Genomic DNA, 17,521 nt, shown 5'->3' with positions numbered 1-17,521 from the left:
TGAATTGCTTTAAGACTCTGCTATCATTAACAATCTACAAGTTCAAAATGTCACTCAGGAATTAATACTACACTAAGGAATTCCAGTGATCCAAAATGCACAATCACTCACCTAGCAAAGGGAGGGCTCTCAACTTGGAGGGGTTTCTTTAGGTCGTATCTCAACCTAACGGGAGAGTCCCCCACTGCAGACCCGCTGCTCCAAAGAGGACTGGCTCAAGCTTGCCCTCCAGCCGGCTCCATTTTTACCCTAGTTGAATCTGATCTGTGGTCATATATGGTCTGATCAGTTCTTGTTGGCTGAAGACTCTTCTTTACAACAGCCACACAGTTCTAGAAGCTTCCTAGCTTAGGGTGAGTGTACCTGCCACAGCAGACCAGGCATGATTTGGCTGGAAAATCTCTGCCAGCTGTTCTTCAGCACCTCCCTGTTCTTTGTGTCTTTGGAAATACCTCCCAAAGAGGTTTGCTCCATAATCTCTCAAAGAACTGAAGTTAGATTGGCCAGTCTTTACTTCACTGAATCTTCTTTCTTGTGCTTTTTAATGATGGGTGTGATGTTTCCCTTTTTGCAGTCACCATGACCTTTCAGACACCAGTTTTGTAGTGACAACCACCAGCTCTCTCCAGCACTATCAGAGATATCGATATGTGTGCAGCCTCATGGACTTACTTGCTTGTTTAAGCATCCCCTCATCGATTTCCCTGTGTTGTGGGTAGTACTTCATCCCTCCAGACCCTGACGCTAGGTGCAGGAGCTGGAAAGCCCAGGAACAGACTCTGCCAGTAAAAGTTCAGGCAAAGAAAGTGTATTCCTCAACTGTCACTGTGTTTGTTGTCTTTAGGTCCCCTGCTCATTTAGCAGCAAGCCTGTATTTTCCGTAGCCTTGCTTTTGCTATGGATATGCATGGGGAGCCCTTCATTCAGTCCCTTCATGTCCTTAAATCTTTTAGGTGCACATAACTTCACCTGAGTGCCATCCAGTTTCCTGCCTGCTTTCTGCAGATAGCTGAAAGTGTGCTAATTAGTAACTTGCCTGTGTACTCTCTCCAAAAAACTGATTGTTGTTTTTTTGGTCTAGAGGTTGGCTGTCTTGGCAAGCAATCATGGTGTTGAGGTTGAAGAGACCGTCTTCAGGACAGTCAGGCAGGCAATTTGACATAATTGATTTGCTGTTTATCTAGGCTATGATTTTACCTTCCCTAACTGTGTTTTTGGCTTTTTGGTTTACTTTATTTTGTTCTACATCTCCTTTTTGACCTATCTCCATTGTAAGTAATCTATTATAACCAAGGACAGTCAGGCCTATAGGGAGAAGGTTATGTCTTTTATAAGACCAAATAATACAGTTGGTAGGAAAAACAAGAAAGCTTTTTTTTTGTCTCAGAGGACTTTCATTAGTTTTCTGAGCCCAAAGCTTGTTCTCTCCCCTGACTATATCTCTTGGTCTAATAAAAGATATTACTTTTCTCTACAAGCCTAGACTTCATAGAATTACACCAGCAGAGCTACAATGGCACTTCTATATGAGCAGGGAGACAGAAGCCTACACAATCCAAAATAATGTGTGTATGTTAAGGTTATCTATTCAATATAGTCAGTTTAAGCATAGCAATAATTAGCACAGAAGTAGACTGGGCTGATTAGAGATTTTTTTTTTTCAAAAGAGGTATGACCCTAATAGCTATCTGGAGATGGGAATAGAAGATGCCAGTGCATTAAAGATAGAAATAGACCTGGTGAAGTGGTTTAAACCTTGTTTTCATCAGGGAAATGGTGTATAAGAGGTAACTGTGAAGAAATATTGAGGAAATTCTCTTAGCTACTGAAGTGAGATAATTATGAATCCCATTAGCTGAGGGAGAAGGACATTAGTGAATACATTATAGTTTCAGACTTTATTAATAGTACTCTGAGTTTTCAAATCTGTCTTTAAAAAAAACACAAAACAACTAGACAGACTGGTTTGGGTTTATTTGAGTGCTAGGGACTTGGACTTACCACTGCTTGTGTGCTTAAGGACTTAGTTTTGATTGTTCAAGGATTTTAAATTTGCTAAAAACTCAGAATGACAATTACGGAGAGGACTGCCATGTGCTGTGTAATGCTTACACTAAGTTACTGTTAATGCTTACTTTAGAAAGTATGTGTTCTGTGTTTTCACGGGTTCTAAAGCTGGTAAGAATTGAATTGATAAATGCAAATGTTCATGACAGAAACCTGATAGTCCAATCACGAGACAAAGATGTTCTGTAAGGGCAATGTGTCCAGTAAAATAAAACAGCATAGCTTTCTGATTATTGAATGCTCTGGAGAAACTGCCTGTAATCTCCCCAGCAGGAGCTATTAGAGGATACTATTCCATGAATATACTTATATATGAAAAATAGGTGAATTATTCACTTAGTTTTAGTGCATCTTGCATAGAAGCATTTTGCCTTCCTATAACAGTACAAATTCTCATTTTAATGAGTGTTTTAATGCAGTGAAAAGTGAGCTGAGCATAAATCCCAGGTGTTGTACTAAAAATAGAGACATATTCAGGAAGAAATTCTAGGAAGAAATATAGTTGCATTTGCAGGTGTAGGGACAGGGTTGGATCCTCAGCTAGAAAAAGAGGTTTATTTTCACTGAAATACTCTGACTTAGACCAACCAAGACTCTAGCTTTGAATGCCTTATATTCAGGTTCACATTTGCAAAACACAATTGTGTATTAGGAGTGCAATGAAGTGCAGGTTAAATGAATAATATATAGCTATGTCAACACAGTTAATGAAAGTGTCTAGAGTAAAGTGTTTAAATCAGAACTAATGCTGATGGGCTAATAGCCTTCATCTCCACTTCAGACAATGGATAGATGCCACACCAGGTAATAGGCTCTTTTGACTTCTTTTTTTTTTTTTCTCTTCAGCCTGAGGTGGTGGAATTACAGCATATTACCTAGGATTGCATAGATGGAGGTTAGTCTGACAGTGAAGTTTTAAAAGATCATGATATTAAAAAAAAAAAATAGCAAGTAGGAGAATTTTGTGTAAATTCTGAAACTATAGTAATAATTTCTTCTTTCTAAGCTTATACAAACCAGTAAAATTCTCTGTCACAACCATAATGGAGATGAACACTCAGACAAGAGTAGTGTAGACAAGAGTCAGCTTTCAAGCAAGCGCACTTAGCCCTGAAGATATATACACCTTCTCTAGTGTGGCTGTTAACCTTCGGGCCTACTGATTGAGAGATAATTAGTGTCCCCAGTGAAAAGCTTCGGGTGTACATTGGAAAATAATCATAGAATGGTACCCACAGGCTATTGAGAAACAGGACTCCAGGATTCTGTTCCTGGGCTGTGTCTAACATTTGGAGAGAGATTATTATTTTTAAACGACCTTTCCAACTGAAGAAATTTCTCTCTTCTCCTGGGAAAGGTCTTAGTATAATTATTTTCATCAGCATAGCATAAAGGCTGTGATTCTGGCATATTCACTGGTAGATTGTACAGAGGGAGAATTCTTGGATGTTTCCAACCCCTCAGTAATTAATTATATGAGGGAAACAGCCTGGTAGCTATCAGACAGGTTACATAAGCAAGGTATAGCTAATATCTCTAATGATAATTATGATTACAGTAAAAAGCTCATTCACATAGGTTACTAATGATAAGATAACATAGTTTCTACCTCAGATTGTTTACAGTCACATCAAGTGGAGGCTGCTGAAAATAGGAAGCAACAAGCAATCAGGGAAAGAATAGTAGCTGTAATGTGCCCAAAGGGCAAGTGTAGTAGTTGTCATGTGCTCAAGAAGGTAACTTGAGCCCAATTACTCATTTGATAAGGTAATCTTAAGGTAGATATTTCTCTCTTCTTAAAAGCAGTAGATCTTTTCAAATGGAAAGATGACTTTAAAATTGGTATTATCCCTTAAAATTAAATCTTAGAAACACTATGGTGATGAGCGCAGTATAACTACTTTGCTAGTTAAATAATCACTGCCACATATGCTACAATATGTTCTTAGAAGGAGCTTTGCAATATTAAACTAACTAAAAAAAAATCTCAATGGCCTAAAGTTCTTACTTTCTTCACACAATTTCAGCATTGTGTATACTAAACAGACTCTGTTGTGGGAATACAGTGTACTAGCCACTACAACTCCCTTCCTTTGCAAGGCAGATTTATAATGTGTTTCTGTAGTTTTAATTACTAAGATATATTGCTAATTTATTTTTGTGGCAAATTTTAGTGTCATTAAACAGTAATTTTCATTTATAATAAAAATTTATTTTACTAATTCAGCTATTCAGAAGAGGGCTTATGAGAAGTATCAATTTATCTTTTAAACTAATGGTTTACTATTTTCCACAAGGATCCTTTATTTAAGCCTTCAGGTATTCTACCATGTATCATTTGCCATTTAAATGTTTATGATATGTGGATTGTTCTGACAAGCTTATTTACCATAATAAGAGCAAATACTTGCACTGTACGGAGCGATGAGTTTGTAAAATCACTCACGCCGTCAGCCATTCACGTTATTCAGAACAATCTACTAAAAATGTTTTGTGTTGGTAGGCAAAAATCGGGTTTTTCCTTCTCAAAATTCTTTAACCTTCCAGTTTTGTCCAACTGACGGTAAAGCAGAAGAGATTTTTTGTTGTTGTTGTTAGCACTTCTTGGACTTCTTAGAAACTTTGTGTCTAATTGTCAGAGTAGTTTTTTTATGCATCACAGAGAGTCATAGCCTACTTCTGTAATGCTATTATACTGTGATGCTTTTTATATTTTCAATAGTAAATAATAGACATGTAGAAATGTTTCACTTTTTAACAAAATGTTATACTACTTAGCTGAGCCTTTCTTTAATAGGCAACCTTTTCTCCCACCCTTACTTCAGCATAGGAAATTTATGCTCACTCATGCCTCTATTTCTGTAATACGGAAGCACCCACTCCTCTATGTGGTTCCACTGAACCATCTACTGACAGATCCTGCTAGGGTTTGGATATTCTTCTGTGGAGCACTGGTTAGTAGTAAATACAGTGGGCTCTAAGTTGCCTTAAACCATATTTGTTGTGTAATGGGCACAAGTGTAACATAAACATTTTACACAGTTTTGTACAGTGTAACTCTCAGCGGTGATTGCTGTACAGCATCACCACCAGCAAAAAAAAAAAAAAAAAAAAAAAATCAACCAACCACTGTGCAATCAGAATTGCATTTATCATGGTAGTCAGACGATGACGCCTTTGAGGTGTCATGGAGGGCATCATCAGAAGGCCGTAGGAACACAGGTCTGTCTTAGGGTAGCCTTTCTGCTACATAATGATTTAGCAGATGCCTTGTGGTACCTCGAAAGGAAAGAAGCTGAATGTATTGTCTGTGCTGAAGGTGAGTTTATAGTGCTGGTAGTTGGAGAGGAAATTGCTTTTGATCATTATCAGCATAACATTTGGTTATCAGCGTAGCAGCTCTGTCAGGGCCTCTAGCACAGAAATAATTTCAGTAACAGTTTATTGATTCTGAAAAGGCCCGTGCTTTGAAACTAAGACTAGATCATCTGGAAACAAAAATCTTGGAAACTATTATCTGCTCACGGTGGAAGGAGGGACCCGTGGTGTGAGGCAGACCATGACCTAGTTCCTCAAAGATTTCCCGGTGCTCAGTGCTCCTGGCCCCTGTGCAGATCTTTAGCACTCTAGGTGAACACATCTGCTCTAAATGCAGTTGCATTTAGTGGGAAGAAGCTCGCTTTCATAGCCCTAGTTGTTGGTCATGACCATCTCCTCTAATTCACTCTTGACCTTTCTGTTCTCCAGTGCCCCAAGCCTCGTGGTCCAAAACCAGCTTTCACAAGAAGCTGTTGCTCCTTCTCAGCTGTTGCTTGGTACTGGTACTGTGCTTGGTCACTGCAGTGCTAAGTTTTTTTGTTTCTTCACTGCCAGTTCTGATTCTTAGGAAAGCTGCTTTATGCTGAGGGAGTAGAAAAGACACCCCACAACCTTATTTGCTCTACTACCAAACTCTCAAAAATATACGATCCAGTAAATCACTTGTAATATCTGGTCCATAATGCACTGAAAACTGGTGACACTCTAAGCCATACACTCTGTGAGCCTGGGTTACACTGGAATAATACTTTTGAAAATATCAGTGATAAAATGCTGCTTTAATTTACTAGCCAGCATCAAGCTAGTAAGTTTGTGACATATCCAACTTAGCAAGCCTCTTTTTTTTAATCTGACAACCCTGACAATAAATCTTGGATTTATGTGTAAGCAAAGATTGTTTCAATCTCTGCATTTCCCATTTAAGCATCATGGGGATCTGGAGAATCAATGGAAAGCAGTTTATCATCTAGTGCTACACGTGTTGCATTGTCATGTTAGCTTCGCTGTAGTGAGAAACTTGAGGGCAATATTTGAGCACCAACTTATTTTGGTTTGCCCCTTTCCACCAAAGCTCTCCGTTCTTTAGGCACTCTCAGGAGTGCCTTCACATCTACATATATAAAATGGAAATGAGTTAAATTAGCCTCTTGTGTGAATTTCTCATGCTCCATAAGCACTTTTCATAAATGGGTTTGGTTTTTTTTTGTCATTGGTTTTGATGCTTTGTGAGCAGGTGTTTCTTAGTCCCGGTGCCTGGGACTCATGTTACACTCACGTGTATGAATAGGAGATGCTCTTGTCAGGTCTTTCTTTCTTTCTTTGTACTATGTTTAAGAAGGAGCTGGCAAATTCTTCTGTGCTGGACAACTGAGAGTGTAAGCTACTTTGACATGGTGTAATTTTGAACAACTTCTAGACAGGTACAAATATGTACTGAATCTGTACTGAACATGATGCATGTTCTCACACTATCTCCATGCTGATCCTTTGCCTCTCATGTTGGTGATGAGAGGGTGAACATGTCTGAGGAGACGGGCACCTGCAGTCCTTGGGGTAAAAATACTATCTTATCACATGTTCCTCTCATTGACTTTGCATCTGGGATTTTGAAGGAGTATTTTCATGCCAGTACATCAGAGCCTTGAGTAAGGCAGGGATGTGTTTTTCTGTATGTTTCTTATTCTGTTTTTCACACTGAAGTTAATTATGTAGCAATGCCAAACATGCGAAGTGTATGTATTTAAAAATGAGGGTGTTCTCTTTCAAAGGTTCAGAGCATGTATTTCCATGGTATGTGCATCTTAGGAACATTTCCCACTCTTTATCCAAGTCCTATCAATACAACTCTTGTTTTTCATGCATCAGAAAAACCACAGCAGCAGTACCACTCCAGGAGCATTCAGTAGCTGAAGAAGTAAATACATCTACTTTTGAGTAAGTAGTGAGGAAGTATTGCTTCATTTAAAATCCTTTAGCCTGCCAAATAAAAAGGGAGATTCCCATATGTTATACCTGAAAAAAAGTATACTTCATAACGTTGTGTTTCATATGAGAAGACAACCAGATGTAGAGCTCATTCATGCATTTCTGTGCGAGCGGTGGTATGATAATTCTGTTTACACTTCAAAAAGAGGGCTAAAGTGGTGCCACTGAGATTAGTCCACATGTTCTGTGGCCTCATTGGGCCTCACATGTACCTAAACACAGCTTTCCTTGTCAGGTGCATTTAAAACAAGCACAGGTTTCTTTAGTACAAGTAGAGGTCTTTACTACTGCTCTACTACTGCTTCTCCTGGGCCGGAGCTAGGCAACAGCCTTTCCTTTTCTTCCCAGCTTGGAGAGCGATGAAGCTAATAAACAAATCTCCATGTGGATTACTTCCAGAACTGACTCTTGGATGGCTAATTTTGTGGTTATATTCAAGGGGAAATTTTCATTGCAGGAAAAAAGCCAAGGTGCTTCTCAGCGTGCCTGCTCACAGAGCTCACAACATGCAGCGTGGAGGCACCCAAGTACCTCAGCACTGGCAGGCATCTGCTGCAGAAGCAGGGCATTCAGCAAAGGCGAGTTTACTCTGAAGGATTCACTTAGTGGTTTTTTGGACTCGGTTTGTTCAGAATCCTACTCCTTAACCCACTTCTCTCCAGGTGAAATGGTGCTGGTTTTGTTCTATGCTGTTACAATTTTGATTTATTTCTGGAACAGTGCCCGCAGAATTTTTGAGCCCTGTAACAGTGCAAATGGTTTCTGTTGATATTCCACTTTGTCAAACTCATTCTGAAATATCAAATCCCCAAAAAAGCACCTTACTAAGCTGAAGGGAAAGCTGGGAGTCTATTGAAGAATGTTTGTATACTCCCAGGGAACTGATGAGAAGCTGAATATGTGCCGCGCACCTTTTGTTGCTACCTGTAGAGAGGGAGCTTCATGTAACCCAGTGGAAAACAATATTTTTCATTGTTTGTCGCTGATCAGGTGTGATCAAAGGTTTTGCTGTTACACAAAAATCTTATATACTGTGATCTATTACGAGCTGGAGTAGTAATTTAAAATATTTTTCTCTTTGATTTCATAAAAGTGCAGTGGTGTCCAGCATGAAATGGATGAAGTTCAATTCTAAATCCCAATTTATTTAATTTTTTTCACTGACTTTACACAATTCAGATAAAAGACATCCTTTTAAACTCTTAAAATGCTTAATGAGAAAGGTGATGAGGATTTGTAATTAAAAATCAAAGTGACTGTATTTAAATTGCACACAAACCTGAACTTACTTAGTATTATCAATTTCCCTGGAATAATTCAGACATCAGTGAATAAGCTTTCATTATAAAATGAAAGTGATATTCATGAGCTTCATCCTGGCAGCATGAAGAACTTTGACAGTCTAAAGGAGAGCTCGCCTCCTGAAGAGAAAAGAAAGTGTGTGTATGTGTGTTTTGTGGAAAGATTATTACTTTCTCTTTTTTTTTTTTTTGAAGAGGAAGAGTGTATTTATGTCATTTTAAGTTCATTTATTTGAGTCACCTGATAAACTATATCAAGTTGATAACATTGACTCTCGACAGTGAAATATACTGTCTTCATTGAAGCTTTTTTTTTCCTTCCCAATTTCCTATTGTTCATGGTGTATTCTAGGTGATATATGGACAAATAAGGTTGAATCAGAAAGTCTGAAAAGTAAGTGTGTTGCTCATCTTGGGTGCTTACTGGCCTCTCTGTAGCTGTTGGCCAAAAAGTCCCAGCCACCAGCAACATGCTCTTGTCAACTGTTATTTTCTTACCTCAATTTTCAGCAAAAGAACAAAACCTGCCTCCTCACAAAGGTCATTTTGGCATTCAAGGAATTCTAGAACATGCCAGTAGCCTGCATGAATATGCTTTCTCTGTGCTCTGTGTTGTGGTACAAGACAGACAAAGAAAGATGACTACTTTCCCTGTGAATGCTTGCAGCCATGGCGATCCAGGAGCACCACCAAGATTTTCCACAGGAGCTTTTCTTGCACAGGGATCACCGAGGTTTGGCAGTCACCAAATGGCAAAGGGCAATGTCTGCAATGGGTCAAAGAACAGGCTTTTTTGAGTGTTTGACTTTAATTGAAATATGGAGGCAGTGGAAAAGAGATCACCATCTGGCTTATTAATTTCTTTGTCTGGGTCTTTTCCTCAGAGTTGTGTAAGGATTTCAGGGGATAGGAAAGAAAAAAAAATATGAAAGGTGAAAGCAAGAGAAGCAGGGCCATACAGTAATGTATTTTGTTGAAGTCCCATCTCCCTCATAACACAAGAGGAGAGGGAGGACTTGAGGAGAAGTTTCCTGAGAGAAAGGACTGCTTGAGAGAAAAGGAGATCCAATGACTAAAGAGAAAGGAGAAAAGGACCCAGAGTGATTTGAAAGATGAGTCGAAGCTGGGCGAAGTGAAAAGGGAGGTCACTTTATGAATCCAAGCCTAAACAAAAAGAGCAAGACAGGAGGAAGGCACAGGAAACAGCAGGGAAGATCAAGGGAAAGAAAAGCAAAGAGGAAAGGAAGTATGCTGAAAGTACACAGAGAAATGACAAAAGACATTGCAACAGAGGAAAGAGCAAGATAACCACAGGTTAGGGAACCACTGGGAGTACTGAATGCACAGAGAGGACTAGAGAAGGAAAAAAGGTGTTTTCCAAAGATAAAAGAGAAGACATTTAGAAGTGGGAAATGATACATTCAAACCACCAAATTTCAAATGAAAGGGAAAGTAGTAATAGAGAAAGTAAGCTAGAGATGAAGGGGACGAAAGTGAGGGACCATTAGAATGACACCACTGGCTTGGGGAGATGGTTCATTATCTTTGAGATGTGGTGGTTTACTATTACTATACTTTCCAAAAATCATACCATTAGAGTTCCTCTAGAAGCCTGGCCTAAGCACTGAGCATGAGCTTCATGTGTGGAGCACAGAGTGTGAGAACAGCTGTGCAGTCTATGCTTTTTTTTCCCCATATATTCAACATTTGTCAGCAGTCTAAAACATCCAGTTATAACTTCTGGCACCAATATGGGTGCATGAGTCCTTGAGAAATTATTGAGTCAAGAGCTAGTAGGCAAACAAAACAGCAGGTTACCAAAAAAACAGGTAACTTTCCATTAGCTTCTTTATTTCCATTCAATAAGAAAAGGAAGTTTGGGCAGTTCCAAAGCAAAACATTTTATTAACTGTGTGCCACGAGCTTTGGATTTGAGAAAATAAATTCTTACTTAGGTCACTTGCACTTGTGTCTGTGATTGTGTCTATAGACACAATGACACCTTGTCTGCTGCAATTACAAGCCTTAAACCACTGGATATAAAACTAAGCTTGGGTGTTCATATTCTCCTAACATAGCTTGAAAATAACAGAGCGAGACCAGGGGCAGGTCATTCCTTCTAGTCCAGAGACAAATTAAAGCAATAAAACATACTTTACAAAATAATTAACTGAATGCACAGAACTATATAGGTTTCACCACACAGAATGTAGGAGAAACAAGTGCTGCTATACATTATCCAATTTGTTGAACACCGTATTTTCTATTGATTTTAACAACTTATTATTTGCTGACTATTACCTAAGCTCCAGTGAAGGGAGAAGTCAGACATGGAAAGCTTTCCTGCTAACCAATTGTGTTAGGAAATCGCTGTGAAGAACAAAACTGATTGTTGTTTAAAATCAATCACAGGAATACAAGGGCCATTGGTTAACCCCTGGTCATCAGACTTTTTGCAGACTTTTTGGTTGACCAACTATTGTGTACTGGGTAGGGAGCTGAACTGAAAGGACTCTTTAACCAGGTGGCAGAGAGCCTGACTACATTTTTCAGTGTCACAATGACTACTGAAACATATATTTTCTGGCGTTTCTTCTGTGAGACACAGTCTTTCAACTATAGGATTTAGTGTCTGATTTCCCAGTCACAGTTGGACGTATTAAACAATAGCTGACAAGAGGCATCAGGACTACTCTGTGCAAAACTATCTCTATATTGTCCTGCTTGAATTTTACCTAAACTAGTGTGCTAGCAAATTTTGTAAATGCTGAATACATCACAAAAAAAACCACACCACCTTTTGTTGTGTATCCCATTTTGAGTCTTCCCAGCACACTTGGCAGTTAGAATCTCCTAGCTGAGTGCTGTTTCATGACAGCTTCATGATGTCTTTCCCAGTCAAGTGAATTTATTATGCTTTGGAATGAAAAAGGGCATTATTAATGTGCATTTCTGTTGAAGTAGTATCTTGGAAGACGTCAGTTCCTAAAGCAGGTTGGACCTGGGTGAAAACTGAGAGGGGAGATTCTGAAGAACATATGGGTACTGCGGGCGAGAAGGCTGATATTTCTGTGGGTGACTGGCTCTTTTATAAGCTGCTAACTGAGTGATTCCTCAACAGTACTCTGTGGTGGGCATTACCACTGGAAATGTTGTGTCAGGATGTCTGTAGTAAAACCAAGATCTTGTTCTTTTTTTCTGTTTTGCTTCTTTCTTTTTCCTTTTTTCCCTTTTTTCCTTCTCCCTTTTTCCATTTTTCCCTTTTTTTTTCCTTTTTCCCTTTTTTTTCCTTTCTTTCCTTTTTTTTCCTTTTCCTTTAAATGCCAGGAAGGTAAATGAAAGAGGAGTGATAGTAATCCTGGTGTCCTGATGGATTTCAGTTATAGATGTAATGGCATTTTCTCTTTCAGATTTCCCTTGCAGTTTCTGTAGAGTATTTTCTGCTCTTGACTGTTTCGTAGCGTTGCTGCAATGCAGTCTGAGTTCAGAGGTGGTTGCATTGCAGTTTTGGATGAACCAGTTCCTGTATATTTTCTATCTAAATTAAACTAATGGGATGCTCTACACTCTCCTGTAGTGACAAGAACTTGAGTAATGCATTTGTATCAGTATTGTGGTTTTACTTATTTTCTGTGATTGTCCTCAACTGTGATCACACCAGGCCAATGTATTTTTCTCAATTAATTGACACAGTTTTAATCTGCATTTTACTCTGCCAGAAAATAAGAAGTGAAAGCTCTCAGGTATTCAACAGAGTTCACTGATTTCATAGGAAGTAGGGGAGAAAATCTGGCTGTAATCTCTGTCATAAAGGCATTATAGAATTTAGTATTCCAAGTTCCTTATAAATCAGCATCTGGAAATTGTAGATACACATCACAAAATAGATTTTGCCTATTTTAATATCAATATACAAATTACAGGCCTTTCAGAATGCATAGTTCATATTGGCAAAAATTTCTAATGAAGAAGCACTTCTGCAAAGGTAGGTCAATTCTTGACTCTGACAGCAAAACAGGAGAGTAAACCCCATTATAATAATGACGATAGAGGGGATAACAAGCTGGAAGGTGGAATGATCAGAAGGAGATTGTAAATTGGATATCAAAGGAAGCAGAACATTAACAGCTTTTTCGTCTTCATCATTTTATGTCTGAATGTAGCAGAGTGAATACTGTCATTAGAATAAATAAAAGAAACTGCACCTGAAGTACAAAGCACTATAAATGACAAAATTCATATGGTATGAAGACAAGTACTGTGCTCAATAGAGAGTTCCCATCACCCGTATTGTTCTACACAAATCAACCAGAATTAATGTGAGATTCTGTTGTTGCCTGATCCGTTCTCTCATTTCAAACATCAGAGACAGAACAAAGAAAAAGGAAGTAAATGCAGAAGCAACAAATGTTTTTCAGAAGCGGTTAAGAAAGAGGTAGAGCTGAAGAGGTAGCTTCATACCACCCTCACCTTGCTGTTTCACCAATAGTTACATTTACTCCTTGCTGCAACAATAAGCTTAAATTGACATCAATAAATGTTGATTCCTTTTCACCCAATAACACTAAGCAGCTCCCACTCAAAATCAATTTCAACTTTATTGGCAAGGCACTGCACATTTGTCTTTGCCACAACTATGCTGCATAAAGGAACAATTGAATTGAAAATTAAATGAACAATAATTGAAAATAAAATGTGCCTTTTTAAAGGCAAATTAGTGCTATGCTAAATTTCCATGAATCAGTTATGTTGGAGTTTTTTTCCTTAAAAAGGTAGAATGGGTTGAGCTAAAAAGTTAATTATATAAACATATACACATTAATGTACATAATTAAAAATGGACTTTAACCTCAAAAGGATACAAAGGCTCTTCAGTGACTTCCTAGGGTTTTAAATCTGGCAAAAGCGCTGTAGTTTCTGCAGTAATTATACTTCCAACACATTTGGATATGCTAATTGGATCTAAGTTCTAATTAGTTTCTTTATGCAACTAAGAATGACAATCGCCGAATTAATTTAATGCACTTTTGTTCTGAACTTAGTGCTGTTTTCAATATTTTTAGTACAGAAAATGTAGACTACTAAATGCTTTGTTTCATACGGTGGCAATGGTTTGTCACATATAGTGTACAGTGCACACACTTCAGATACATTCACTACATTTCACTGCATTATTACAGTAGCACACTTCAGCAATTAGGTTATTCAGCTCAAAGTCTTGGAGGGCTTTGCCAGAGTAGTGATGAGGACCTGGAACGTGTCAGCAGTGCATCCATACTGCTGTGAACAGCTAGACACGCTGTGGAAGAAGAAGCAGCAGAGATGGCTACTACAATCTGTGATTGGTCTTTGTGATCAGATGGGAACACGAAGTGAGGAAACCAAGCAGAGATATTTTGTGCTTTTATTTAATAATAGCAATCGGAAAGATGAGTAATTGTATGAGATTAATATGGTGTCTCTTACTTTTGTTCCTCCTCATGTACTATTGCTACTTCCAGTGATTTCTGCTGGAGTTGTGAATCCAGCAGATTCTTGATTTAGTTATTACTTGAGATTAAACGTGTGCTCAGCATTACCCTTGCTTATTCCCTGACAATAGTATAACCTTAACTTCAAAGTGGGAAGAATTAGGACAGCTCTGAGCACTTCTGAAAATGGCAGAGAGAAATGACTACATTGTTTTAAGGCCATCTTCTCTTGGGAAACATAGAATCGTTTAGGTTGGAAAAGTCCATTAAAATCATCCAGTCAAACCTAACCTAACCTCTACATCATTGCATGATGGTTTTTTTTTCATTTTTGAGGCACTCATTTCTTAAGAAGGCACCTTCAAAGTATTGATATGAATATATTGAAATTAAATAATTTAGAAGTTGCTCTAAAATAGTCTAGTGGATGTAACGAAGAAACATTATGTGAAATGGTCTACTTCTTAAACTGTTAAAAGTGTGTTCTTGGGAATTTGTTCCTTGTTTTCTGTATCAGTTTGAAAGGCCTGTGAAACATGTACAAAGGCTTTTCTTATGAAGGACTGAAAATAATGCCTTCTGTAAGTTTGTGTTCAATCACGGTAAGCAAAGGTACTCCCCTTCTGTCACAGACCCCTTCAGCTGGTTCAGGCACCTTGCCATTTCTGTGGCTGTGTGTTGAAGTACAGTAATGTTTTGGATGTTTTACAGCAGATTATAGGGTTGAATTCTCTGAGAGAGTAGTCTTAGTAGAGGCCACTGGGCCCAGCAGTAACCCAATGATGTTAATCTTGTCCTTGTCAAAGCAAGAGCTTTTTACCTTTAAACAGGGACGTGAAAACCACCTGGGTTTAGAGGCTTAAGTTAGCTACCTGAGTCAGAAGGTGAGCATCCCTCCATAGATTTCCTGCACAGTCCATAGAGAAGGCAATTCAGAACAAGAACTGGTACTTGCAGGTGCCTCCCTCTTTGACTATATACCAGGTTTGCATAGGCAATTAGTTTACATGCCATAGTTGAGACTCTGCTCCAGAGTCCTTTGAAGTCAGTCATCGTCCTTCTGTTGGGTTTTGGATTTAACACTGGTAATTGTACAGGCTAGATGAATGTGGTAATGAATTCCAAGAATGAAATCAGTAATGTTTGTCCAGGGATGAACGGTTGATTGGTCTGTTTGTCTGTAACCAAGATAAGAATCTACCATTGTGTAAGAATGTAGGCAAGTTATATTTTCAGAGAGGCTAAATTACAGGTCAGTATCTGCTACATTCAGATTGAAAGGCAGTTGGTCCTAGAGAGATCCCTGAGAAAAAGCTTCTGTCCAAAGAAGACCAAGAAATACGATAGCATGAATGCAATGCATCTCACAACTGAAATCCTTTTTCTGCGTTATCTATTGCAGTCCTTTCTCAATACTCTGATGTGCCTATCCAATGGTCTTTTCCTCAGCCATCTTTAAATGTGATTTTTAACCTGGCTAAAAATCACTGTTGTTTCATTATCAATGAGTAGTATAAGCTTTAATTAAAACTAGTGTAATTACTTTCATTGGAGTTCCACTAGGAAAGATGGCTGGAGCAGACAATGTGCTGGAATTATGGTAGCTATTATTTCTCCAATTAGTGTTTCACTGAAAGTAAGGCAGAAGTATTGTTACAGCTGTACTACTTTTTAAATGTTTTTCATTAATATAGAAATCCTTCCTGGGCTCTTCTAATGCAATATATACCACCCCAAACCCTGGATGCTGCCATCCATTGCAAACTGGTATTTGAAAGCACAAACTGATATCGCTAATTGCTTAATTTGCAACTTAAAGATCAATCTCTGCGCAAGCCCTTCTCTGACTTCCTATCCCATCGATTCCAGAAGGTGTTCTGTTTATTTCATATGTTCCTGCCTAAAGCTGCCTAAGAGGAATGACTGGCAAAGTTTTATGGGCAATGAGGAAACAATTCCTGTTTTCTCTTTCAGCTTGGCTGCTGGAATCCCATCACTGGTCTGAATGGGTCACTAACAGACAGAAAGTTGGAGAATAATATGCGAGGAGTGGTTCTGCGCGTGGTGACTGTGCTGGTAAGCAGATCCTCATCTTTTTGCACTAGGAGGAATATGTTTTCTCCCTCTTGCCTCGTCTTTTTATTCAGTACACCATTTTACCAAGAACTTAGTTGGTGTTCAAGTGTCCGATTTCAGCTTGTCAAAACCAGAGGAATGGAGCAATTTCTACAAAATAAAATTATCTATCAGTACAGTTCATTTCAGAGAGTGAATCAAACCCATTAAAAGCCATTTCTTCCACAGACACATACTAAATTAGATAACACAACCACATGAGCTGATAAAGGGCAACTTCAAGTGCCCTGTTAGCTAAAGTTACCTAGCTGAAACTCTAAATGATTCATAAGATGTAGCTGCCTTCCAATTACCTTGCCAAATTGAGTGCAGTCTGACACAAATTGCTGCACTCGGAAAATATTCAAGATCAGCTTAGGGTGAGTAATGTTAGTTCAGTAAAACATCTACTGTCCCCTCCTAGCTCTTCTTCAGCCAGGTTCTTCCTCTGTGTGGACACCTTGCATTAAGCAGCTGCAGCAAAGCTGTTGGTTTAAAGCTGAATAGAAAATGTCTACCAGAATAGAGGTATTTTGTGATATGAGGCCAGTGTATTCCCTGTCATAAACTTTGTCTGATTGAGCAGAAGTTGTTAAGAGTGGGGGAAAAAAAAGAAATAAAGAAAAAAAAAAAGAAATTGATATGAGATATATAGGCCTCTTTGGACAGATGCCCAAACACAATGTTGACCCAGGGCTGCAGAACTGTAAAGGTTATTTTGAGCTACTTCGCTCTCTCTACTATCTACTCATGTTTTTCATTACCAATTTGATGTTTGAGGGCCTGACCACTTGCTTATAAAGAACAAGGCGAGAGTGGTTTTCATGGTTTGCATTGCTGACATTGCATCGTGAAGGAAAAGGCTCAGTCAGGGGTGGAAAGTGAAATCACCAGAGCATGTCAGTGCCACAGATAGAGCAGTTTTGTCCCCCTCCAATTATTTTATGGGTCTTTAAAAGCTGTCGGGTTGTGCAGTCTGTTCCAGCTCTTAGTACACTAGAGAACTTCCTGTGATAATATCTACAAAACAAAGCAAAAAAAAAAAAAAAAACCCAAGCAAATAAGAAGGATGAATGCACAGAAAAAGACAAAGCAGAAGGATTAATTTTTTTACACTTCAATTGCATGTTCATCAAAATAGCATCATGGTGGCAGTGGCTGCTCTTTGTGTTTTGCCTGATACTCCTGATAATTGATTCAATATAATATTTTTTGACAAAAATAATCTGTGGATGTTGTCTAGCAAAATAAATTCAAATTAGA

The 17,521-nt window shown here is 38.5% G+C and overlaps 1 protein-coding gene across 2 annotated transcripts in view; it reads left to right on the top strand.

Annotated features, from left to right (window-relative positions):
* The window catches only part of GRID2 (glutamate ionotropic receptor delta type subunit 2), a 739,921-nt gene that overhangs the window by 571,239 nt on the left and 151,161 nt on the right, over positions 1–17,521 (top strand). For both annotated transcript variants that reach the window (XM_086746417.1, XM_086746416.1), the window contains one exon: positions 16,118–16,219. In XM_086746417.1, the coding sequence (XP_086602543.1) occupies positions 16,118–16,219 (102 nt within the window). The remainder of the gene's footprint in view (positions 1–16,117; positions 16,220–17,521) is intronic.

This window comes from Chlamydotis macqueenii, chromosome 4 (assembly GCF_036417535.1).
Source record: "Chlamydotis macqueenii isolate bChlMac1 chromosome 4, bChlMac1.mat, whole genome shotgun sequence".
Taxonomy (NCBI): Eukaryota; Metazoa; Chordata; class Aves; order Otidiformes; family Otididae; genus Chlamydotis; species Chlamydotis macqueenii.
The sequence above is the reverse complement of the archived record's forward strand: the minus strand, read 5'-3'. Positions and strand labels throughout refer to the sequence as shown.